This window comes from Talpa occidentalis, unplaced genomic scaffold (genome assembly GCF_014898055.3).
Source record: "Talpa occidentalis isolate TD23 unplaced genomic scaffold, MPIMG_talOcc4v2.1 talOcc4.3, whole genome shotgun sequence".
In the NCBI taxonomy this organism is placed as follows: domain Eukaryota; kingdom Metazoa; phylum Chordata; class Mammalia; order Eulipotyphla; family Talpidae; genus Talpa; species Talpa occidentalis.
The window spans coordinates 76,361,173-76,386,579 of record NW_023603184.1 but is presented as its reverse complement, the minus strand read 5'-3'; the positions used below and the strand labels follow the sequence as shown (position 1 = coordinate 76,386,579).

The 25,407-nt window shown below is 33.4% G+C and overlaps 1 protein-coding gene and 1 long non-coding RNA gene across 2 annotated transcripts in view; one reads left to right on the top strand and one right to left on the bottom strand.

Annotated features, from left to right (window-relative positions):
• LOC129146626 (uncharacterized) overlaps window positions 1-22,858 on the bottom strand; it is a 59,686-nt gene extending 36,828 nt beyond the window's left edge. The window contains exon 1 of the long non-coding RNA XR_008553545.1: window positions 22,569-22,858. This is a non-coding gene — a long non-coding RNA (uncharacterized LOC129146626). The remainder of the gene's footprint in view (window positions 1-22,568) is intronic.
• LRP1B (LDL receptor related protein 1B) overlaps window positions 1-25,407 on the top strand; it is a 1,722,250-nt gene that overhangs the window by 1,640,516 nt on the left and 56,327 nt on the right. The window contains exons 81-84 of the mRNA XM_054699700.1: window positions 1,331-1,504; window positions 3,164-3,289; window positions 9,114-9,278; window positions 22,559-22,720. Coding sequence (XP_054555675.1) covers window positions 1,331-1,504; window positions 3,164-3,289; window positions 9,114-9,278; window positions 22,559-22,720 — 627 coding nt within the window. The remainder of the gene's footprint in view (window positions 1-1,330; window positions 1,505-3,163; window positions 3,290-9,113; window positions 9,279-22,558; window positions 22,721-25,407) is intronic.

Here is a 25,407-nt window from a genome sequence, read left to right as displayed (position 1 = left end):
ATTCAGAAATATCCATTCTGTTGCCTCTATAAGGGCCAGTGGACACGATTCTTGATTTCAAATATCAATGATAGGAAGCAGAAAATGAGTTATTGTATGTAGTAAAACTTCATAGATACAATTATGTTTAAAATTCACTGATGAGGATACTCATTTTCAAGTGAAAAAGCAGTGTGTATGCATGACAAGTTACCTCTCCTACCAGTGGCTCTTATTTTTGCAAAACTTTTTCTCATTTCACCTCTGTGTTTACCCTCTCTTTTTTACTCTCTCATTTCTGACTCCCTTCTGTACTTCATGCTTTTGTTGCCTATTTATCTCAGGTATTTTTTCTGAATGTAATTTCCCTTCCATACTGCAATAATTACTTGAAGTTTTTATATTTGCATAGCTATATTTACTGAAAATAGCTTTGTTTCCTTTTTCAAGCAGAGAAGTTAAAAGAAAAATAATTAAATTGAAGGTTCACTGTTCCCTTTGTTTCAAGTGGATTTCTTTGTATGAGTATCCTAGGAGGAAAAAAAATCTATATCCCTGTAACTGATTATAATAAAGTCCTGTGTTTCAGCTTAAGTGTTGTGTAGGATTTCCTATTAAAAAACATTAATGACATATACATGAGTGCAAAAAGCACTTTTATACTTTATGAATTTGAAGTAATAAAATACTTTACTTGTAAATGTTAGTGCCAAATTATTATATATTCTGTATGTACATATGATTATTTTTATAAAATAATTGATTGTAATTTCTTAAAATGTGAAAAATGTTCTCTATTATTTTTAAGTAAACTAATGTATAATTACCATCTGCTAGCCTGTTTTCTTTATTCCATTTTTAAAGCAGACAATAATAATATCAAATATTTTGGGGTGGAGATTGTATTCTTTAAAATCAACTTGTGATTGTTAAATCATTTGGATGATCTAATTTGATTATTTATTTTATACTGAATAAAACTGAAAATTTTATGAACTGCGTATTTGGGGGCAGTGGATAAACTTGGCCCGTAGGCTTTTCTTTTGTCTGTGACCTATAAAGCAGAGAGGATTACTCTGCATGTAGTTACCCCCAGCAAAGGCTTTGTGGTAGTGTGGATGATTAGTGAGGATGAAAATGGTTTTTATGTTCTGAGAGGCATGTTTAGTATCTCACATATTCCTACTGCAAAAAAAAAATAGTTCTAATATCTTTACATCTAATATTAAAGATATTCTGATTCTGAAATTTTAAAAGCAATAATGTTTTTATGTGATCTTACCTAAACTTAGTCTTTTCAAGTCTGAGTATTTACATTGCAACTTTTATAATCTATCTTTAAAAATTCTAGGCTTATTGCATCCACATAGAATTGATGTCTTTGAAGATTATATATATGGAGCAGGACCTAAAAGTGGTGTATTTCGAGTACAAAAATTTGGCCATGGTTCAGTGGAATACTTAGCTTTAGATATTGATAAAACAAAAGGTGTTTTGATATCTCATCGCTATAAACAAGTAGACTGTAAGTATATTTTATACAGTTTTTATATTGGTGAATTTTTCTCATGTATCTCAAAAGAAGTATTTTTAAAATATTTTAGCTATTTCAATGTCAACTAACTAAATGTCAACTAACTAAACTGTTAACTATTTTAATTTATTTCAAAATTAAATGTCTTTAATTTTGATATTAGCATAATTTTTTCAAATAACCAAGTTGAGACAGCAATTATGAAACAGTTTCTATCTCCGCCATACAGATATGAAAATTTCAGAATTTGACTGTTTTCTTAGAATTAGAATTGACTTTGTTATTTAAAAATTTCCATATTCTGCTATTCTAAAATTCTTAATAAAAACTGTGAGTCTATTGACAGACCATACTAGTCAAGAAATTCGTCATTAACCATTTGACTTTTGAAACTGATCACCTAGTAATAAATGTAGCACATATTCCTTAAATGTATCTGAGCACTCTTCCCAACCATTGTGTTTTCTCCCAAAAAGGAATTGGTAAATAATTGAAGCAGTTGTCTTAAAAGTTATGTTTCAAACACAATCATGAAAAATACTTAGCTATGTAAAAAAAAGTGTGGCTGAAATGTTATGTTTTTATGTAGGAAGTCACCCTTCAAGAAACTGAGATTTATTTATGATCATTCTTTAATACAAATTAAGAGGGATTTAACCTCATTGGGGGCCATTATCTGGAAAGGTAATAAGTGATATTTACCCAGATAAATAATAGGAATAGATGAAAACAACCAAGTCACCTAAAACTTCCTGAAAGTCCATGCAACATTTTGCAGCTTTTTTCCTGATCTGACATATATGGTTCCCAGGTTATTGTGAGAACTCTCCCTTTCATCCTCTAGTTCTGCTTAATTCATATTCATAGTCAAATATTGCCACCTTCATAAAGAAAAATAAATGAAACTCTGCCTTGGATATAATAAGTGTTTGAGTAGTGGTTCTTATAGAACAAAGCCACTTTCACAGTCACGATTTCACTGCTGCAGTGCCGGTTATGTTACATTCTAATGACATGTTCTCTAGAAAGAGACACACAACAACTATGACTACAGAGGATGCTGAATGGATAGAAATTTAGACAAATATTGACATGGCACATATTCACCATGCACATAGGTTCCCACCAGGTGGAAGGAAGCCATGATAAACATGGTTGTTAAAAAAATCATCTGTATTTGTCTGTGCTTTGAACAAACAAATGCATATGGAATTTTAACCTTTGTAAATACCAGGGGCAAGTTGTTTATGCTATTAAAACAATCTTAAAACTATCTTAAAAATTCAGGGTTAAATCCCTGAAGTCTTGAGTTGACTTTTACACATACTCCTAAACTGTTCCTCGGTATCACAGACCAACTGTTTTGCCAAAAAGCAATTAGAAAGAGTGACAAAGTATGTGTTTGGATAATTTCTTCTCCCTTGTGGGAGGTGTAAATTAGGGTAAATTTCCTGTAATGATGGGTGTTGTATAATAATTTCTCTTTGCCTACAAAGGAGAATGGTAATGCTGAAGTGAGATACTCCCAGTAGAAATTTGATGTGATTTCTTTTCAACATTGTTAATGCATCATTTCATCTTATTAAACTTTATGTTTTTTGAAACCTGTTGTATTTACAGTTATGCATTTCTTTGTTTTCTTTTGATCAGTACCCAATCCATGCTTGGACTTAGCATGTGATTTCCTCTGTTTGCTGAATCCTTCTGGGGCCACCTGTGTGTGCCCAGAAGGAAAATATTTGATTAATGGCACCTGCAATGATGACAGCATGTTAGGTAGGTAAACTTCATTATTCTGTAATAATTAATTAATTTGTAAGATAATTAATCACAGCTATTGAAATTGGGCAGAATTAGCTATTCAGTCATCAATTTAGCTGCCTTGATGTCATTATTCTCGAATGCCAGTAACACTGATTCTTCTCTGTGATGATGAATTCCTATCAGTTTATTCTATACTTGTTCACAACACTGTATTGAGCACTTATTGTGCATTTAACAATAGAGCAAGAACTTTGAAGTCATACAAAACAAAAAGACATTTTTACATAGCACTTGATCCATGAAGATAATATTTCTGAGGATGCCGTTCTGCCAATAGCTTAAACCTATTGGTTCATTTTACAAGTCTATGTTGAGCAACTCCTGTTTGCCATACATTAATTTAGAAGCTGAGAATTAATTTAGAAACTAGGTTTGAGGGGTTTTTTTGCGTGTAAAACTTGATTAACTACTCCTATTCCTAAATGTTTTGAAGGCTTATGAGCAAAGCATAGCACTAATTAAGAATAACACAGACAAAATTTTATCATTCATGGACTTCATATTTTAGAACCTAGGAGTCAAAGTATTAAAATATTGAAACATCTGAAATGATGCTAATAAGCATTAAATAGCAAAAAAAAATTAAAAAATAGAAACAAAAAATATGAATGGTAATGGGAATGAAGAGATGTTGTCTGGTTATCCAGGTGAACTGACAGTATATTTTGCACATTCAAAACATTAGTTGTAATGGAAAAATATGTGTTTAAGCAAGAAGAAAATCAACAATTACTAAATTGTTTCACATGTAATATTTCTCCAAGTTCCTTTGGAGATCACAGTAAATAAATTGTAATGATAGACTTGCGTAGGATCTTTTCATAGCAGACTTCCAATCTGTTGTATTTCCCTTTATTAGAATGAACTCCTCACATGAACTCTGTGTCTTTGCTATCAGTCATCACCTTCACTGCCACAGCATTATTTTGTTATTCTGTGCTGGAATTCACATGCAAACTGAAAACTTTTTTTCTTTTTCCAAGAAACTCTATCTAAACTTAACTCTTTTATTTACTAGTCTTTAAGTATTAAACATGGAAACCTGAAGATGCTGAAAAATTATATAATGAATGAAAGAAACACCAATAGATAGATATTTATGTGAATAATGATACAGTGTACAAAGAAGACAGAATTGAACTACTATGAAAACTCAGATGATTACCAAATTAGTGAACTGATTGGAGTTTCCACTAGAATATGTCTGCAAAGACAGATTGGATTTAGATTAAGTGGTAATGTAGGAGGAAAACATTGAGAAAGAAGAAACTAATAAAGCTATGAAAATATGGCAGCTAAAGGAAATAGGAATCATTTATTGCAGCTATGTGCAGCTATGTATAACAGTGTCCAGTGCTGTGATGTGTGGCAAGGTTGGAAGTTTCCCAGCAGAGATCTAAATGTGAATCACGATGGGTATTTTGGGTGGATTCTTGAGCACCAGGTATTGAAAGGGGACATTGCTACTGGCAATAGGAGGCACCCTTTCTATTTACCAACTCTCCTCCCAGCCAGAGAAGCTGTGATTTCTTTTTTTTTTTTTTTTAAAGATTTATTTATACAAGAACTGGCAAGAACTGGTGTATAGGCCAGAGGTGGGGGAGGGTGAGAGAATTCACCAAAGACAGAGCGGGGAGCAGAACAGGCAGACAGACTGAAGACACTGCTGAGGGGAGCAGCAGGTGAGGCAGGAGAGGTCTGCCGCGCCATGTGGGTATCTACCTGGCTGACAGGGAATGGAACCCGCGCTGCAGAGGCTGCGGACAGCTTCACAGCATGGCACTCAACCCGCTGCACCACCGGGGAGGCCCAGAAGCTGTGATTTCAATTGTGATGATAGAATGAAAATTCAATAAACATTTTCAATCATTATCAGGTACGTTTTTCACTCTCTGCTCTGACTTGGTCATACAGGAAAACTATGTGTGGCCAATATTCTACTAAGCATCTCAGAAATAGATTTTAATAATGTCAACAAGTCCTCGTAAAAGACTTACCCATGTCCACTAGTTCCATAGAGACCAAGGACCAGTGTTCACACTGGTGCTTCCTCTGTGCCATGTCCACCTATGCTATTGTTTGGGTGGGAGCGACCCCTGAGAGAGAGAGCTCTGAGTAGAAGTACCCTACTCAAGCAACCAACATGATATTTATATTGTTCAGATGTTCTAGATATTTTTATTTTTTAATGGTCAAACTGCAGGGGATATTTTTAATTTTTCCTTTATGAGTAGACATCACTGTCTTTTGTACATAACCCTCCTTCATCCTCTCTGCTTAATGAAAAATTATTTATCCAATAACCCAAACCCAACAAATACACAGGAAGAATTAGACTTGGGGTGGAGCTGAAGTACATTTTTAGGTTAGGCAAAAATCTAACACTTTTACTAATTTGTTTGGCCCTGCCCTTCCTCAGTTAACTAAATTAAAAAATATTAATAGAAATAATAAATATTTTGAGGACATATGAACAAGGAATATTATAAATATAATACATGCACATTATTTCATTTATCTTTACAAAACCCCAGTGATACTTTCCTGTCATTTACCCTATTCTTATATCTAAGAAATAGATGCATGGAAAGGCTCAGTTGATTATCTAATATTAATTAATATTGATGGTACCCCAAGGTGAACTAAAGTACCTAATATCTTTAACCATCCCACAATATACTCCAGTACCTCCATGTTCCATGCAGTACCCATGTCTAAATTCATTGGAAATATGAAAAATAACACAAAGTGACTGGCACAATGCTTTGCAAGAAGGTGGAAGGCAAATCTGTCATGGAGTAGGTCAAAAAATGAAATAGGATTTTTGCTATATTATCTCCAAGTTTATAGGTTTTATGTTTGAATTGAGAAAACATATTGGTCTAAATATATACTTATCTATGAACCAAATCTTTTTTAGGGATTTGTTTTACTATTTCATCACTGCTTGAAAGACATGATTACAGAAACCTCAAAGTTCATTTTGCAATTTAAAATAAAATCTTACATTTAAATAATCTGAGTGTTAAAAATTATTCACTGTGGTCTCTATGCATATGAGCTTTGGTAATAAACAGTTTGAGCCACTTCAGTTAAGAAAATAAATAAGTAGATTTTGGAATTATTGATTGGTATAGATAAATAGCAATTAATTTTTTCCTGACATTAGCATTTGTTTCAGCCAAGTTTTTCAGCTCTTTATAATTACTTGCCTTTCTCTTGCTGCTATTGTTAAATGATGAGCACACTGAATATTTTTAATCTTCATGTAAGAAATTTGAAATTCAAATGTTACTCATTCTTGGGAAAGTATTCACCTGCTCTTTCCTATAGTTGATTATAATTGCTGGAGCTTGGCTTGTGGGTGTGATTTAGTTATTGACAAAAGCAGTCTTCGTTTTCATTATAGAGCTATTACCATTAGGTTTTGAAAGACCATAACTCTACTTCCTTTCATCAGTTTTGGATTTTTTTAAACTTACGGTGCCTAATGAGATACATTATAGAAAAGCCTATGTCCTACCATATAGAAATTTTACATATTTATATGGTTGACATAGAGCATATACAGGTGAAAATTAGCCCTCCCAGAGTAACCCTAACTATGATAATAATGCATTAAATATTTATCTTCACTGTTGTCTTTTCCAAATCTGATTAGGGCATTTTATGCTGAATGAATTAGCTATGTTTTGGTAAACTTAAATTAAGCAAACATATTTCTATTCTAGATCTTTCTTGAGAATTCAATCTCTTTATGTATCTCTTTGCTGCAGTTTCCCATGTAATTTTTTTAGGTATCTCCAATAAAATAAAATATGTCCAAAGCAAAATTGTCCCTTCAGTTTCTCTGCCCCTTGTGTTCTCACTTAATTGCCCTAATAAGAAACTGAAAATTTACCCTTAATTCTTCCCTTGCCCTAATTATATAATGTCAGTGTGATTTTTTACCTTCTAATTATCTTTTAAATGCATCCTACTTATCCATCCACATTACTATATTTTAGCCTATCATCTTACTTAGCCTGGGTAACTTAGCATCCCAGAAGTCACTGTTTTCATTTTAATCCTTGACAGAAAAGTCATTATTAGACTTGTTAGATTCTTCATACTCCACATTGCTTTTGAGACAAAGTTCAAAAGCCAACGATCTCCTCTCATTCTCTTTTACTCTTCAAACTTACTCCTCTTTCCCACACCTTTTCTTTATACTCTCTAATCTAGAGCCATTCAGTGACTTTCATTCAGGTCTTCCAATGTTCACCTCTGGCACTCCCAGATATTATTCCATGTGATCTGTTCTTTCAGCGTTTCTTATAGACACTAAGAAATTAATGCTGAGTATTACTTGGTCATTTACCAATAACTGCTCAATTTCCTATTGAAATTATAAACCATTTAGACCCATATCTCAGCTCTTCATCCTCCTACTATTTTAGATATAGTACATATGGGCTGAGAGTCAAATTCTCATTTGTGTGTAGGTGTATGCAGAATATACATATGTACCTAATGTTTACAAAGTTTCATAATTTTATTTTTTTCTTTTAAATTTCTTATTTAGTATTCACAACATATCTGTGAGTTAAATGGTGCATTTGTTATTCTAGTCATTTTAAATTGAGGCTCAAATAGCTTATCTTGTATGGATAGTCAGTGAAAGAAAAAGGACCGAAACACAGGTCTCATTATACCAACTGTCATTTTCTTTACAGTATGTGTAAATATGATGGAAGAGTCCTTCATGTTACAGATGAAAACTTTAATATTGCCAAGCTGAATGCTACCTGCATGGCAATGTGTTGGAAACATTTCTTTACAATGAGACAAATCTCAAAATTGTCTGGCACTGCTAACAGTCCCTATTTATGACAATAGATACTTTAGTCATTGTCAATTCAATTTACTGAGACTCTTTTAAGATGTTCTTGGGATTGTTGTGGTGATATATCTAAACTTCTGCCATATGTATATTGAATCAGAAAATAGGCTGCTTTAATTTTACATTATTTCAATATAAAATAGGCACAATTTTAGTAGAAAGTAGATTATAATTCTCCCAATCATTTTTGTTCCATTGAATAATGTGTCTTGCTCTAAGCTGTATTTCTAATGGAGCATGAGCATGTCAATACACATAGAAAAACTGTGGCTAACCACTTTACATGTGAAAATTTTTATGAGATTGGTTTTAACCATAAACTTAAGTGACTTAATATTATGTTTTCATGTAGTTAGTAAAGATGTATATCAAAGAGTTTATTTTCACTTTACTGTTTCCCTATACTATGAATTACACACACACATAAACACACTTTAGTATGTATACTATATACATGATTATATTTAATATATACACTGTAAGTATAGCATCTATTTCATTTCAGTTTTGCTTATATCAGGCACTCCTAAAATATTCTATGTTTGTCAATATGTTTGTCACTATGTTTGTCAATATCATGTGCAAAGTTTGATTAGAAAATATTCATTTTTAGAAAGTTTCTGCTTGTTTTATTGTTTAATGTTTTAAAAAGTATAAGAAATGACTAATAATGTTTTAGCCTAAGAAGAATTAAATTTAATTCAATATTTGAATTAGCCATTACAGTGTTTTAAATCTATATCTATTTTTAGTTGTTTCTGTTTTTATATTTAAGGTATTTAGTTTTCGAATTTTATGAAAGAATATTTTAATATTAAATTTTTGTTTATTGGTATTCTTATTATATCATCTTTTGAGTAACATGCTAATTTGTACATTTCTACTTATAACCAGATGATTCTTGCAAATTGTCTTGTGAAAATGGAGGAAGATGCATTTTAAATGAGAAGGGTGATTTGAGGTGTCATTGTTGGCCCAGTTATTCAGGAGAAAGATGTCAAATCAACCACTGTAGCAACTACTGTCAAAATGGAGGAACATGCATGCCATCAACTCTGGGTAAATGTTTGAGTGTCATTCTCAAATTCTCAAAATTCTCAATTGTCCCTTTATAGGAAAAATAGAAGGATTAAATAATGTTATAGATACAGTTCCTGTCATCTTAATAATGAATGCTTTAATACAAAGTAAATTTAACAGTTGATTTAACATAATAAATGGCATTTATTCTAAATTCAATTTATCAAGCTCTGTCATAAAATGAACAGTAGTAATAAACATCACCAGGTGTTGAATGTGTACCACGTAACAGGGTGCAGTGTTTAGAGAGATTCTGACTCTAGTTTACATTGGTGAAACAAAACCAGTTTTACCAGCCTTATATGTTGGACCCAAAAATGTGGTTTTTGTTGTTATAGTTTTTAATTAGTCAGTGAAGTTTAGATATGGGTAGGACTGCAAAGATCATCTATTTCACAAATCACGAACCTAAGTAATTCTTGAGATTCTTATTGATTCAACATCCATGTTAGCAAAACATATTTTCTATAGTACACTGTTAAAAATTGAAACATTTCCTTAATGACTTTTATTAAATTTAAAATATATTTCCAGGGGGAAAACTAACATCAATACATAATAAAAATATAATTTTTAAATTTCAGTGATCAGAAAAAAGAACATTATGCTACTATTAGACTATAATATATATATCTTTAAAATAATAAAATTTAATCAAAAAATCAGTCCATATTATCCTTACATCCTTCCCACAGCCTCCATGGTTTAATTTCTATCTTACTGAGAGTTCTCACTATTACTTTTGCTTATGTTTTTCCATGAACTACTTAGCATAATGTTAACTGAAAGAGCCACAGGAAGATACATTTTCAATAGAATTCAGAGGAATCAAGCTGTTTCTGATTTGCATTCTAATAGCAGAGCATTACTATTTTTTAAATTAGATAGTTTTATGTCTATAAATATTTTTGACTTATTAATTGATAATCAAGGTATTGTAACTGCTTATTATAATTTTGAAAATTATTCAGCAGATTGATTGACATAAAAAAAGACACCAAGAGTCTTACCAGATATTTTTATTCTACCTAAAGGAAGCCGGTCTATGCAATAGAGTATGAACTGTTGCTATAGGAGAAATTGTAGCACTGGAACTTTCATTGAATATGCAAATTAGTATGTGTGCTGAAAGGATATGACCTGTAATTGTATTTCAGTAGCACAGATACAATTTTCTCTAGGGGAAAAGCTTTTCTAATGCAATGAGTTGTTTAGAGATTTTATAATTTAATTGTTGGCTTAATTTTCTCATTAAGATAATAAAAATCATTGGCTTATAACCAGATAATTTTCTTATGTTTATCTTTGGAAATATTTAAGCTGACTAAAGAGTTTGGCATTTCAAACTATGGCTTTCTGTACAACCTGCAATGTATCCACAGGGACAAATCTCTATAAAGCATTGAATTTGCTGTCCTGTTAATGTATTGTATTTAGATACAGTATAACATAATGTTTTGTTCAAATTGCTAGTCCAGACCTTGTGTCATTCTTCATTTAATATATCAACTTTTTCTATATATTGGGATTACTAGATCTTGATTTACATAGATTAGTATGTTCAGAAAAAAAAAGTATTGCAAATTCATAATAAATGAGCCCTCATATGAATTCAACCTAAGATATGGCCATGTAGTTCATTGTGTTATAGCATCTAATAATTAATAAGATAATATTCAATTATGATGCATCTTTCACTATTAAAATTGTGGTTTTATGAAAACATTATTTGATATCTTAGGCTGTAGGACCTCATTATCTCCACACAAATATTAATTTGTTAAACAAATCCCACTGGGCAATCCATGGATTTATTCATTGTTGGTTTCTTTACAGTTAAGCCTTTTGGCAAATTCCTATGGGAATACTATATAACTAGGGTTTGGGGCAATCTTAATTAAAATTAATAAGTTTATGACAGTTGTATAAAACTATAGCAATTGAACAAAGGAAATGTTACTAGTTAATTAAAATAACACATCTGAAAGGCATAATTAAAGTATTGCATGTAGGAAAGAGTTTTTCTTCATTCTTCAAGGTTTTTTGTAATAATGAAACTATAAAAATGAGCTATATTCACATATGAAGTTACTGACAAATGTAGTAGTTTCACATTGATTATATCAATAAGGATCTTTATAATCCATTTCTCATGGATGTTCATAAATGAATAGAATTTAAGGTGAAATTTACCTTCTACGAAATAGTGAAAATGTAAGTAAAGAATAATATTATTCAGTCATTTTATATTAGAACAATAATAATCATTTTTCTTATGGTTATTAAGATATGTTATTAATAACGTGCGATTAATCTCAACTTTCATGAATATTTATTCTCTAAAGTATGTTCATACAATTTGATATTTTCCTTAAGTGTATGTGTCTTTTAGACTATTAATATTCATATATTAATATGAATAAGCAAGTCAGGGTTTTCTAGAGTTGATTTAGAGAAATGAGGCAAGATGGTTTATAAATTCTGACGATAGTATGTCAAGTACAGAAACATCCAATTAATACCTTCAATAAAAGGTGAACGTAAGCTTAAACTGCCTATCTTGCTTTTCTTTCACTTTTTATTTAAATGAGGGCTGTTTTTATTTTAAAGTAAACCTTATGTTCTAACTCCCTTAGCACAAATGTTGATTATATTTAGGGAATGCTAAAAATGAATATTTGATCTACTTGCTTTTTAAGACTCCAAGAAAATACTACATTGTAAAATTGAAATAGAAAACATGAAATAGTTTATATAATTTAACAAATAAGTGACATAAGGATGTATAGATAGGACCAATTAGGTTGGAAAAAAACAGCCTAATGAGCATATGGCAGAAGACAAGTTTCACATACACATGCACACAAATATACACAGGAAGAGGGAAACGGAGGAGGAAGAGATTTGGGAGCAGGAAGTTGAGAAGAACCTAGTCAAACATAAATGAAACCAGCATTTGTAAGCCACAATTAGAAGAAAATGTTCATGATATAAACCTGCAACAAACAATGTTGTAATATGTGGCAAGAGTTTCCAAGTTTCAGTATCCTTTCACCAACTAATGACACTTTTAGAAACATCTAAACAAAAACATTATATTTTAGAAGTATAATCTCACCATTAAATTGCATAATTATAAGCAAAAATTAAAGTGAGAATGTCTATATAGTCCAAATTTATTATATAAAAATGGAGATTAAAATATGAATACAAATAGTTAATGTATATAATATAGTATATCTAAAAGATTAATATTTTATGATAAGCCAAACCATACTTATAGGACATATAATAATTTAGAAAAACATTAACATTATATTTTAAAATTAAAAAGGATAAGAAATGAAACTTCATTATAGAGTCCAATATCGAAAATATGAACATATGAAATGTCGATCTAAGAAAGGAAAGAAATCCTTCTTTATACTGCTATAGTTTCCAAATGTTGTGCAATTTATAATACATTACAAGCATTAGAAGTAATACAAGGATGGGCCTCCATGGTGGCACAGGGTAAAAGACAGTGCTATTGAGCTATTGCCAGCAACTGCAGCAGAGTTTGATCCCCAGTCAGCCAGGGAGGTGACCCACATGGCACAGCAGACCTCTTCTGTCTTGCCCACTGCTCTCCTCAACAGTGTATTTCAGTCAGTCTGCCTGTTCTATTCCCCAGTGTCTGGTAAATCCTCTCACCCCCACTTCTGGCCTGTACTACCCCCAGTTCTTGTATGCATAAATAAATCTATCTTAAAAATGTATTAAGAGTTATAATCAAAAATTAAAATATTAATGTTGTTAGACATTAAAATAATAATTATTATTAGTAGTGCCAGCATCATAATACTAAATTAATTACTAAATTATGGCCACCAATCCCTGTTCTTGACTCTCACAACAAACCTTTGAAAGAATAAAAGTAAAATTCTCCCTAATTCTGCTGCTGACTTCATGAATCACAGCTGCCATTCATTTGAACCATATGCTGGGAGTAATACTGAACTACTTAGTCATACGGATTTCTAGACTAATGTCAAAAGGCTGGAACTGGCTTACAGAATTCACAAAAAAAAAAAAAGGCAGAAATGTTTCAATCTCATTCCTACAATGCTGGCTGAAAATGAACTTTCAAGAAGTATAAATAGATTGTGACCTGTAATTTGAAACATGTCAGAATATATTAGATAGAACCTGGGAGGGAGCTGGATAAAACCCACAGCTCTTTCTTTTCTTTGTCAGGTTTTGCTGAATAGTTCTCTGTAATCTTTGTGATACTTGAGACAACCCGACAAGATATAGTCAACTTGTAAAATTATGTATAAATGGGCACTCACTTTCAGTCCAGGAAAACATTATATTAAGTGGAAAAGTAGAATGTCAAATCTCTTTATCAAAAAGACTAGCAATTATTTAAGGTATTCAGAAATTTTATTACTTGAATTTAAGTGAGAAGTGAAGACAGATTTCAAGAGTTGCTTGGAGGAAAGCACTGAGGAAATAGGTTTTCAGACTGAACTATAGTAACTAACAGAATGAAGCTATGGTGATTATCTTTGGCTTATTATTTTTATCCTATGCAAATGGACAGGTATGTGACTTGTTTAGATAGTGAAGTTGTGAGTGAAGAGTAGAGCTCTTTTAGATGAAATTTTCATAGGAAAATATTAACCACAAACACTTGCTCTGTGGTTGAATTTTCAAATGTTATTGTTATTTAAAATTAATGTCTTAATTAGAATTTCTCAGTCTATTAGAACTAAACAATAACTGCATACACAGAAGATATATATAAAATATTATTACCAGGGACTGGCTTACCCAATAACAAGGTAAACAAGGCAAACAGCATGGTTCACATAGACAAATGCATAAAAATCAAATAAATTGTTTTAAAAGAAAAAAAAAAGACTCTTCATGTTCATTAGCAGGTATCTACCACACAGAAATAATAAATATGGTCACTTTCTCACAGAGAGAACCTATGAAATTAATTTTACAAGCATTCCTTTATGGCAGCCAGCCACACATTGTCAAGCATTGTGTTTTTATAGAGAAAAGCATCATTTATTTGTACAATAATGAGTAGAGAAGTTATTTTTGTCTACTTTGCCATACATATTGATTAAATCATAGTGATAAACTACACTTTTATAATTAGTCTACAAAACAGTATATTAAATGAATCTAGTTTTTAAAGACAGGAACTTACCAATATTACAGCAAGTTGTGAAAATGCCAATAAGATACACCTTAATATTATTCAAATGAAAATATATGCTTTTGAGTAAGCATACTTATTGATCAATATTGATTGATATATTATTTGACTTAAAACTACCTAGCAAATTTTATTCAAAAATTAATAGCAAATAAATAGTGATTGTTTTAATGAATATCTGTTTGATAATTATGATATGTTGGAAATTATATAAATATTAAATTTATTTTAGTGGCTGCTACATTTTTAATGCTTAATAAATGCCAAGAAATCTGGTAAGGGCCTCTCCAGTGGTGCAGTGGTTGAGCTCTGGGTTGCGAAGCTGCCCGCGGCCTCTGCAGCACCTGTTCAATCCCCAGCTGCTCTCCGGCCACCGGAGGAGGGTCCCACATGGCACACAGACCTGTCCTGCCACCCTCAGCAGTGTACTTTGGTCCTTCTGCCTGCTCTGCTCCTTGCTCTGGCTTAGGTGAATTCTCTCGCCCTCCCACGCTTCTGACTGTACCCAGTGTTTGTATAAATAAATAAGTAAATGAAAATAAATCTTAAAAAAAAAATCTGGTAAATTCCTTAGATATGATATCTTAATTTCAGCCACTCTATGCTTTTTCTTTTCTTTGTGTTACTTTTTAGATGTGAGTTGAATTAATTAAATAAGAGGACTAGAACCTGAGGACCTACATTTTTACAAAGGCAGTATCTAAAAACATTACCAGTTATCACAAAAAATTAGCATTGCTGATTATGACTGTATAATTAAAAACAACATATAGCTGCCGGGGCCCATCTCTATAGATAGGAAATATAACTAAATCATAAATTTAGTGTTTATCAGGAATTAATGGAGAACCATGTGATATTCATGTTGTTATTTACCTATATAAAATATTCCATTATTATATATAGTTTAATATTTTGAGCTAATATGTATGGATCACATGGGTCATAGGCATGTTATCTCCAAAAGAATAAATATGGAAACATCCCAAATGCCCCCAAATAGACAAATGGATCAAAAAGTTTAGTATACTTACACAATGGAATATTACTCAGCCATCAAAAAAGATACACTCATGCCATTAGTAGCAACATGGATGGAGCTGAAAGGGATTTATTTTATTTTATTTATTTATTTTTTTAAGAGAGGGTCATTTTTTTTTTCTTTTTTTTTTTAAGATTTTTATTTATTTATACAAGCACTGGGTACAGTCAGAAACGTGGGAGGGTGACAGAATTCACCAGAGTCAGAGTGGAGAGCAGAACAGGCAGACTGACAAAACACACTGCTGAGGGGAGCAGCAGGAAGCAGGAGAGGTTTGCCTGCCATGCGGGACCCTCACCTGGTGGCCAGGGATCGAACCGGTGCTGCAGAGGCTGCGAGTAGCTTCACAACCCAGCGCTCAACCACTGTGCCACCGTGGAGGCCCTGAAAGGTATTATTTTAGATGAAATTAGTCAGAAGGAAAAAGACATAAATAATGGATGGTCTCAAGTGGATGCTCTCTATATCTGGAATATAGAGAAACCAAACACAAAGTCAAGAAAAAGTAGCAAGCTGACCACAGAACTGAGGCACACAGCAAAGAAGAGGAAGTGGGGGTGCAAAACAGGGACGGGATAAGCACAAGGAAATGTGGTGATGATTCAAGGGTAATGTGGTGGAGGGAGAACTATGGGTATGACAACAATGTAAGAAAATAATGTTTAATAAAAACAAAAGAATAAATATGGTAAAAAATGTGCATTAATATTGCATATAGAATTTCTTAACAAAGGCTTATGTACTAAATCAAGTTTATAAACAACAACCTAAATTAATAATTTATTTAATGGTGACTCTAGTAATAGTAAAATCACCAGTACTACCATCACTACTGAAATCTACCAATTGTTGAGAATTCATTATGTGACACGTTGTGCTCTGTGTTTACCAGCACACAGAACCCATGTTACAAAATAAGATGAAGTAAGGAAATCTAAATTTCCAAAGTCATACAACCAATAAATATCTAACAAGATTTCATTCACTGATCTGCCTGACAAATGAAAATTATAATAATTTGACTTTGTTCCAAATTTATTTCCTATTAAATATCCTTATGAAATATTTCAGATTCAATCACTTCTCTGAGATTATGATTTTGATTTGTGAGGGTTTGCAATACTAGTGAAATATAAAGAATTCCATGAGATTTCAAGGCATTTCCATTTTTTCATACATGCTATAAAATCTTTTTTTTTTTTTTTCATGTGGGACCCTCTCCGGTGGCCGGGGATCGAACTGGCACTGCAGAGGCTGCAGGCAGCCTCGCAACCCAGCGCTCAACCGCTGCGCCACCAGGGGAGGCCCATGCTATAAAATCTTTAGTTATGTCAATGAATGTACCTAAATCACATTTATTATTGATTATAAGTGGTTAAGAATTGTTATGTATTCATCATATTTAGCATAGTCTATTATTGACTATCCAGTTAAATTACAAGTCTATTATTAATTTTGTTTACTGCTTGAAATTTGCTGGAATGCTCTGGAAGATATATAAAGCCAGTTTCCATTTTTCTATGAATTTAACCTGTATACATAAACTTCATTTATCAGGCACATACATTGTCAATGCACTTTGCTAACATACAGTGTGAAACCTCAATATGGAGCAATCTTAGTGCAGGGAAAACCTACAGAATACTGAGTTCATGTATACCACATAGGACAATGTATATAAGAAGAAAAAAATTAAGATTTATTTTATTTATGTGTACAAGATCTGGGACTTAGGCCAGAAGTGGGGAGGAGGTGAGAATATTCTCCAGAAACAGATTGGGGGGTGGGGGTAAAACAGGTGGATTGACTGAAATGCGCTGCTGAGGGGAGCAGGAGAGATCTGCTACACCATGTGGGTCAACTCCCTGGCTGAGCATAAAAAGTGTGCTGCAGTGGCTGGTGATAGCTTCCTAGTGCTGAGACTTAACCCCTTGCGCCACCAGGGAGGCCCGAGAAGAAAATTTCTTTTGGGGGGAGGAGTTATGGGAGAAAATAATGAACCTGTTAAGCAGTCAGAGAAACTCACACTGGGTCACACAAAGAGAGAAAATGAAATTCTGAAGCTTAAGAAATAGAAAAAGCCCAGAATAGAAAAATGGAACAGAAATGTTTAGATAAAGATCATTACTGAAACCATGAAACTGGATAATTGCCCCAAATAGAAATTTAGAATTTTTTTTAAGATTAATTCATTTACGCATATGAGAGTTGGGGCACAGGCCAGAGATGTGGGGGGGGGGTGAGAGGACCCACCAGAGACAGAGTGGGGAACAGAACAGGCAGATCGACAGAAGTACCCTGCTGAGGGGAGCAGAGGGCGAGTCAGGAGAGGTCTGCTGTGCCATGTGGGTTGCTACCTGGCCGAGCAGGGGGATCGAACTCATACTGCAGAGGCTGCAGACAGCTTCATAGGTTGCCAACCCCTTGCACCACCATGGAGGCCCAAGAATTATGTTTTTGAGAGATAGAAGAGCCAGAAAAAAGAGACAAATCAACAATTCTAGTGTCTCAGCAGCCAACTGGAGATAGAATTCTCAGGTGTTGATGTTAATAAATGTAAAATATGGAGAAATTTTGAGGGCTTCGTTGAGAAGAAATCGGAGATTAAGAAATTAGAGGAAAGGTTTACATGTGTACATAATTATACAGTAAACATACACCATATATTAAGTTCTCCAGTTCTTAATCCTTTCTCCTCACCATGGAATCAGGATTTAATTATATGAATATTACATAAATATTAAGGGATCTGTCCCATCATGTGAGAGAACAGAGAGAAGTAACAGAATAAGACACATCACTTATATGTATTTAAAAAAACCAAAAAGCTGTGAATCCCAATGAAGAACTGGAATGTGACTTTATGATTGAAGATTTTACTTTGTCATACATTAGAATTGGTAGTAGGAATATAGATTTGCTTTAAAATGCTTGTTAGTTTAAAATTATTAAAATATTTGCTGAGATTTTTGTTTGTAGTGTATGTGTTGTAAAGTGTGTTTTTTTTTTCTTTTAAAAAGGTAGGATTAAGCAATGTGTAGAATGAGAAGAGCAGAGGACTCATCCTTAATTGTTTGAAAATGTTGGAGTTTGACAGTAGAATTCATGCTTTTTCCTATCACTGTCATAAAAATAATTCAAATTTAATTTCATCTCAAATAAATAGTGGAAATAAATTATGCATTTAAGAAAATTTTCAGAATTATTTTCCTAGAATGTTATAGTGACTTTGCAAACATAATCACAGAGTAAGTCATACAGATAGATGGTGAATCTCCATCAGTAAGATTAATAATACAATCAGAGCTAAAATGTAACTATATACCTGGTACACTTAGAAAAGGTTTGAATGTATTAACTAATTCTACATGATTCTACATAATCACTGCACAGATTATTATTACCATTTTACACATGGAGGACTAAGACAAGTGATGATATTTGCCCATGGTCCCACTACTAGGATTGGCACAAATAGTCTCTGAATCCAAAAAATCTGACAGCCTACACCCTTACAGGCTGAGCTAAGAAAAGTATAGAAACTAAAATGATTATCTCCTGCACACTGTTCCCCCAGATGCTTCCTCTAGTCAGTACATGATCTTGGTAATGTTGCTGCTCTCCTAGGCTGGCTATGACCAACCTTTCTGGATGCATCACTGCTATTATATAAATCTATACCTTAGTCATAGTAAAGGTGCTGTTTCCTTTTGATATGTCAAATCCAGATACCTAAAAAACTGTTTATAATTGAATTCAATGTAACTTATAAGGATGTACACAGAGGGATTCTTGAAAATATTAGTTGGAGCCCATTATAAAATTCTGCAACAGACGGTTCATTTACCATCAGCAAACAGAAGATCTGCTGTATCACCTCATGGTTTCAAGTTAAATAATATTCCCCTTAATATGAAGATTTCAACTTGTCAAAAAGAAATCTTCTCTCAAAGGAAGAGAAAGAAGAGAATTTTGAAAGTAATTCAATAGGAATCTAAATGATAGAGGACTATGCTAGTTGGGGGACAACCTGGTCACTCTGCCCTAGTTTCACAAACAGCTGTAGATGAGATGAAAGCACAGTGTTAGTACTCTGAGTGACTGGAAGAGAGGAATTTTTAATTGCCACTGCAGATTGTGTTTGTTGTCTTTTTAAATACCACCATTTTCCTCTTTTTTACTCATAATTTTTATTTAAAAAATATTTATGTATACAAGAACTGGGGTACAGGCCAGATGTGTGGAGGGTGAGAAGATTCAACAGAGACAGAGTGGGGACCAGAACAGGCAGAGTGACTGAAATACACTGCTGAGGGGAGCAGGAGGGGAAACAGGAGAGGTCTGTTGCACCATGTGAGTAGCTCCCTGGCCAGGGATCGAACTTGTGCTGCGGATGCTGTTGATACCTTCACAGTGCTGTGCTGAACCCCTTGCTCCACCAGGGAGACCCTACTCATATTTTTTTAAAAAAGAAAAATATTAGAAAGTTATCTCAAGAAACATTTCTATCTGTAATGTTTAAGTGTTTCTCTCAATATACTTTTTCTAATTGCCATAATGTATTTTGATTTCTCCTGTACTTTCTCTACCATTTTACATTTAGCCCACTTTAATTTGAGTTGTTTATTCTTTTTCTTTGTAAGTCATTCACTGTTGATGAAGTAGGTGAAGAGGAATTACATCTTTTGTTTAGGGCTTTTGTTTTCCTTAATAGTGGTGTTCCAAGGATTAAGTAGCCACTTCAAATTCTACCTCTATTTATTTTCTTGTATCTTTATTTTGCATCTATTATTGTTGCAGTGAAGATATTTTATCTGTATGTAAGAAAGTATGTATATAAGAAAACAGAAAGATTAATGCTATTACAAGAAAAATATTTAGCTAAAGTTTTAAAGTCATTTCTGGCAATAGAAAATGTAATTTCCTCAGCTTTAATGCACAAAGATTTACCTGTTTCTCAAGTCTATTAATAAGTATTTTTCTGCCACTAAACTAGCGACATGCAAAAGTTTTAAAATAATGCTACCCATCATAAAAATGTAGACAATTATCTTCCTTGAAAAGCAACAGATTTTACCATTTTTAGGTATGTAAACCCAAGTAAAGCTGGCAAAATAAATGAACTGTAAAAAAGAATAAATAAATTGTGGAATCTTAACTTTTTTATCTCTTTAGAAATATGGATATATTTTATTGGGGATCATTTTATTCACTTTAAAATGTCCCTCCAAAAAAATGTTAAGATCATCCTTCAATGTAGAATCGATAACAAAAGAGAACACTTTTCATTACTTTCACATTTCAAGTCTTACCAAACCTTACTCATTCACTTTCCTGACCATTCTAATTATGCTTCACGTCTGCAAAGGTGAGAGGGTATATAGTTGGGGATTCTCTAATGCTAGTCAACTGAGTGATATTATCTTCTTAGTTAACTGAGATCAATAACTGAATTTCTCTCTTTCTCTCTATCATGCTATTTTTATTTTACATTTTTACAACATCTAACCTTTTTTTGTTCCCCACTAAAAATGATAGAATTAGCTTTGTTTTATTTTACCTTTCCTAGAAAGCTAGTTCTATTCTCCATTTTCAATTGATTTCTTGACAGTCTGGGAACTTAGGGAAACTCATTCTTGATACATCAGTTTACTATGTTTTTTTTAAAAAGATTTATTTATTTATACAAGCACTGGGGTATAGGTCAGGGGTGCCAAAGGGTGAGAGAATTCACCAGAGACAGAGCAGTGAACAGAACAGGCAGAAGGACCAAAGTACACTGCTGAGGGGAGCAGCAGGCAAGACAGGAGAGGTCTGCCTCGCCATGTGGGAATCTCCCTGGCCAGCTGGGAATCAAACTGGTGCTGCAGAGGCTGTGGACAGCTTCACAGTGCTGTGTTCAACCCACTGCACCACCAGGAAGACCCATGTTGTTGTTAAAACATTTTAAAGAATTCACCTTTTCATTGTGTGTTGGTTGCCACAGAGCAAGGAAAGAAAACATTCAATGACACTCCATTGGATTTGCTCTTATGTTCATTTACCATTAGACTTCTAAATCATCTTACTAGACTAAAAGTTATGGTGATTTATTACGAAAAAATAGCAAAATGAAATAAAATAGGATTTAGTAAGTGTTTCTATACTAAAGACTTTATGTGTATTTAATTCAAATAAAACAACTAATATCCATAGATCTTATGTTGATGACATGCTCACTCAAGCTTATTAAAATAAGTCCAAGATCATGCTTTATGTTGATTTGGAAGTGACTGCTGTATGATAATTGAACACTGGGAAATTTGATTGTCTCTATTTTGTTATATTTTATGTTCTAATAGTCAGTTCAGTCTGCATGATTACATCTGAGTAAAACAAAAACAATTTTAAGAAACTAAAATGGGGGCCTCCCCAGTGGTGCAGCATTTGAGCACTGGGCTGTGAAGCTGCCCACAACCTCTGCAGCGCAGGTTCAATCCCCGGCCACCGGCGAGGGTCCCACATGGCGCGCAGACCTCTCCTGCCACGCCCACTGCTCCCCTCAGCAGTGTATTTGTCAGTCTGCATGTTCTGTTCCCCGCTCTGGCTCTGGTGAATTCTTTTACCCTCCCGCACTTCTGAATATACCCAGTGCTTGTATAAATAAATAAATAAACCTTAAAAAAAAAGAAACTAAAGTGGACATAAAAAGAATAACACAATTACTTTCAAGCATAAATTATATGTATATAATTATTCAGAAAATGAGCTCTGACCACTTTACCTGTGGTGAAACTGAGTTATCTTTTAGTCTAGACTTCAATGGAACCAGGGTGACTGGGATGCAAAGGCACGCATTACTGCCTAAAATAATGTTACTACTCCCCACATCTCACAGATTAAGTAGTGACAAATTTCGACCAGAATCCTGGCTTCTCAATTTTTGTCCAATGACAAGTCTATGAACATACACTATTCAAATAAAATAATTTCCTTTTATTATCTTTTTTATTTTGCCAATAGGAAGACCTACCTGCAGCTGTGCACTGGGGTTCACTGGACCAAACTGTGGTCAAACAGTCTGTGAAGAATATTGTCAAAATGGAGGGACCTGCAGTGTGACTCCTGGAAACCAGCCTTACTGTCACTGCCAGCCTGAACACACTGGGGACAGATGTCAGTACTGTAAGTGAAAGTAACAGCTGTAGTCTGACAGCATATTTTGATATTCATATTAAATAGTTTTCCATGTTCCCTCCATTATCTCAATTTCAGACACTCTGTCTTTTTGAGGTTCAGATTGTGTCACCCCAATGAACACACCAAAACAATTCTTTACACTGTTCCTCAGATTCTTAGATTCCTAAGATTCTTAGATTCCTAAGATTCTCTTATTTTAAAGATTCTGTTTCTTCCTTACTCAGCTTAGATTCCATTATTGATCATTGTACTCATTCCTTTGTATATACTCCAAATCCCTTGCCCCTTTTATCCTTTTATTATACTTTCCAGGAAAACCATAACCATGGCTAAATCCAATTATCCCTCTGTCCTCAATTGGCACCCAAGTGCCTTTACACAACTGAAGAAAAACACAACATCATTTGAATTTTAATCACTAATCTCAAATGGGTACTACTTTCTACTTTATATCACTAATCCACTGGTTGACCTACATGTCTCTGACAGATCTTCTCATTTCTTCTCACACCTCCAATATCTACAACTCAACTTATTCTTAAATGAGGAATTGACTCCTATTTCATTGACAAAAAATAGAAGCTGTCTAAAGAGAACTGTTAGAAGCTCCCACCACCATCTCCCCAAAGCTACCCCTATCCTATGTTCAAACATCCTATGTTCCCTCTTATTGCTAGGAAACCACCCTTCATGTAATACTGCATTCTCTACCCATTCATTGAATCTCTCTTAACTACCTATGCACATATTTCTTACATTGATTCCTCTTTCTCCTGCCTTACCAATATTTTACTCTCTGCCTAGTGCTTTTTTGAAAACCCTCTCCTTGTGTGCAAATCCCTTTCTAGCTACAACTTTATTTCCCAGCTTGTTTTTCAAAAACTAGCATTGATTTCAAGAGTTATCATACACCACAATTCTCTTTACTTCTCTTTTGACTCTACCTCTGAAAGGTTTTTTTTTTCCTTTCTTCTGAAACACCTGTATTAAGTCAATTCATTTATTTTAATGCCTTCCATGTTACCATAAGCATTGGAAAAGTCTCATTTATGACTTTACCTCTACCATCAATAACTAAGCACTCCCTTCCTAAAACACATTCGACATTTGTCTTAGTGTTTACCACTATTTTCATATCTGTTTACATTCTGTTTCATATTACTGAGACCCACTGCTGAGATAATTTCACCCATTCTTGGATTTTATTACCATCCAAATGCAATTGATTCTAAATGTATAACTAGTTAAATATATCTCCTGAATTTCCAATTTTTTTACCTAGTTTTCTATTGTATGACTTGATTTGGTTCTAAATTAACTTTTCTCACCCCAAAACTCTTCTACCATTGCTTTTCCTCTCTCTATAAATGAAAACACTCCTCATTCAGGTCTAAAAATTGTGGAATCATTTTGATCCCGCTCTTTCTTTTATGTTCCAACTTCATTTGTACTTTTGCCTTTAAAATATACCCACCCTTGTTATAGCACCAAATGAGTTCATGCTTATCAGGAACAATATATTGAATATATAGTATCCCATAAAATGCACAGCCTCATTACTATCCAAACTGTTTTTGCAGCCCCTCTTATATTCTAGAAAAATCACACTGATCAAAGTTATTTATATCACTGAATTTCCCAACTATTACATTACTCTCTTCCCCTGAAATGCACTTTCTTTGTATTCCTCCACACTTTCTATCTCTCCATGCGCAATTCCGTCTCTGTTCCTGTCCAGCTTTAACAGTCTCCTTTTTGAAATTGTTCACATTCAACTTCAGCTGGAACTAATCTCTTTCTCTACTGACACTTCAAGTCATTTCTTTTTCATTTCTTTCCTACTCTACTCACTCTTACCAGGTGTGACTGTTAATTACATGAATTCCTTCTACTTAATAGGGTAACCTCTTTCAGACTACTCCTAACAATCACATTTATTGAATATAAACAAATGAACAATCAGAGCCTCCCTGGTGGTGCAAGTGGTTAAGTCTCAGCACTATGAAACTATCTGCAGTCACTGCAGCATCAGTTCGATCCCCGGCCAGGGAGCTGACCCACATGGGGCAACAGACCTCTCCTGTCTCACCTGCTGCTCCCCTCAGCAGTGCATTTCAGTAGATCTGCCTGTTCTGCTCCCCACTGCTCTGATGAATCCTCTCACCCCCAGCATCTCCGGCCTGCACCCCTGTTTTTGTATGCATAAATAAATAAATCTTTTAAAAAATGAACAATCATAGATAAATAAATAAAAATAGTTTGGAGGCAAGTTAATAAAAGAACAATCAATTTAATGGAAAAAGCAATGTTTAATTAGGGTACAACCATCTGGTATTTGTGTATAACTATTCATCAGTTCCCAATGGTTTCATTGTCATAGAATATCAGACATTTTTTTTCATTTCATTTTTAGTATTTTTTAACATCAGGAACCACTATTATTTATACTTTTTTTGGAATTATATTTTAAATATACTATATAGCCATCATTAGAACAATTTGGATTCTTAAAAAGAATAAATTCAGTTAGCCTTTATTTTAATTGGCACCTTAATAGAATCACAGTCTGAGGTAGCCCAATGCATTATAAAAGGCTGCATTATAATTTTATTATCACTATTAGCAGTCATAGCACTTCCCACATTTTACTGCAAAGCACTTATTAAAATTAA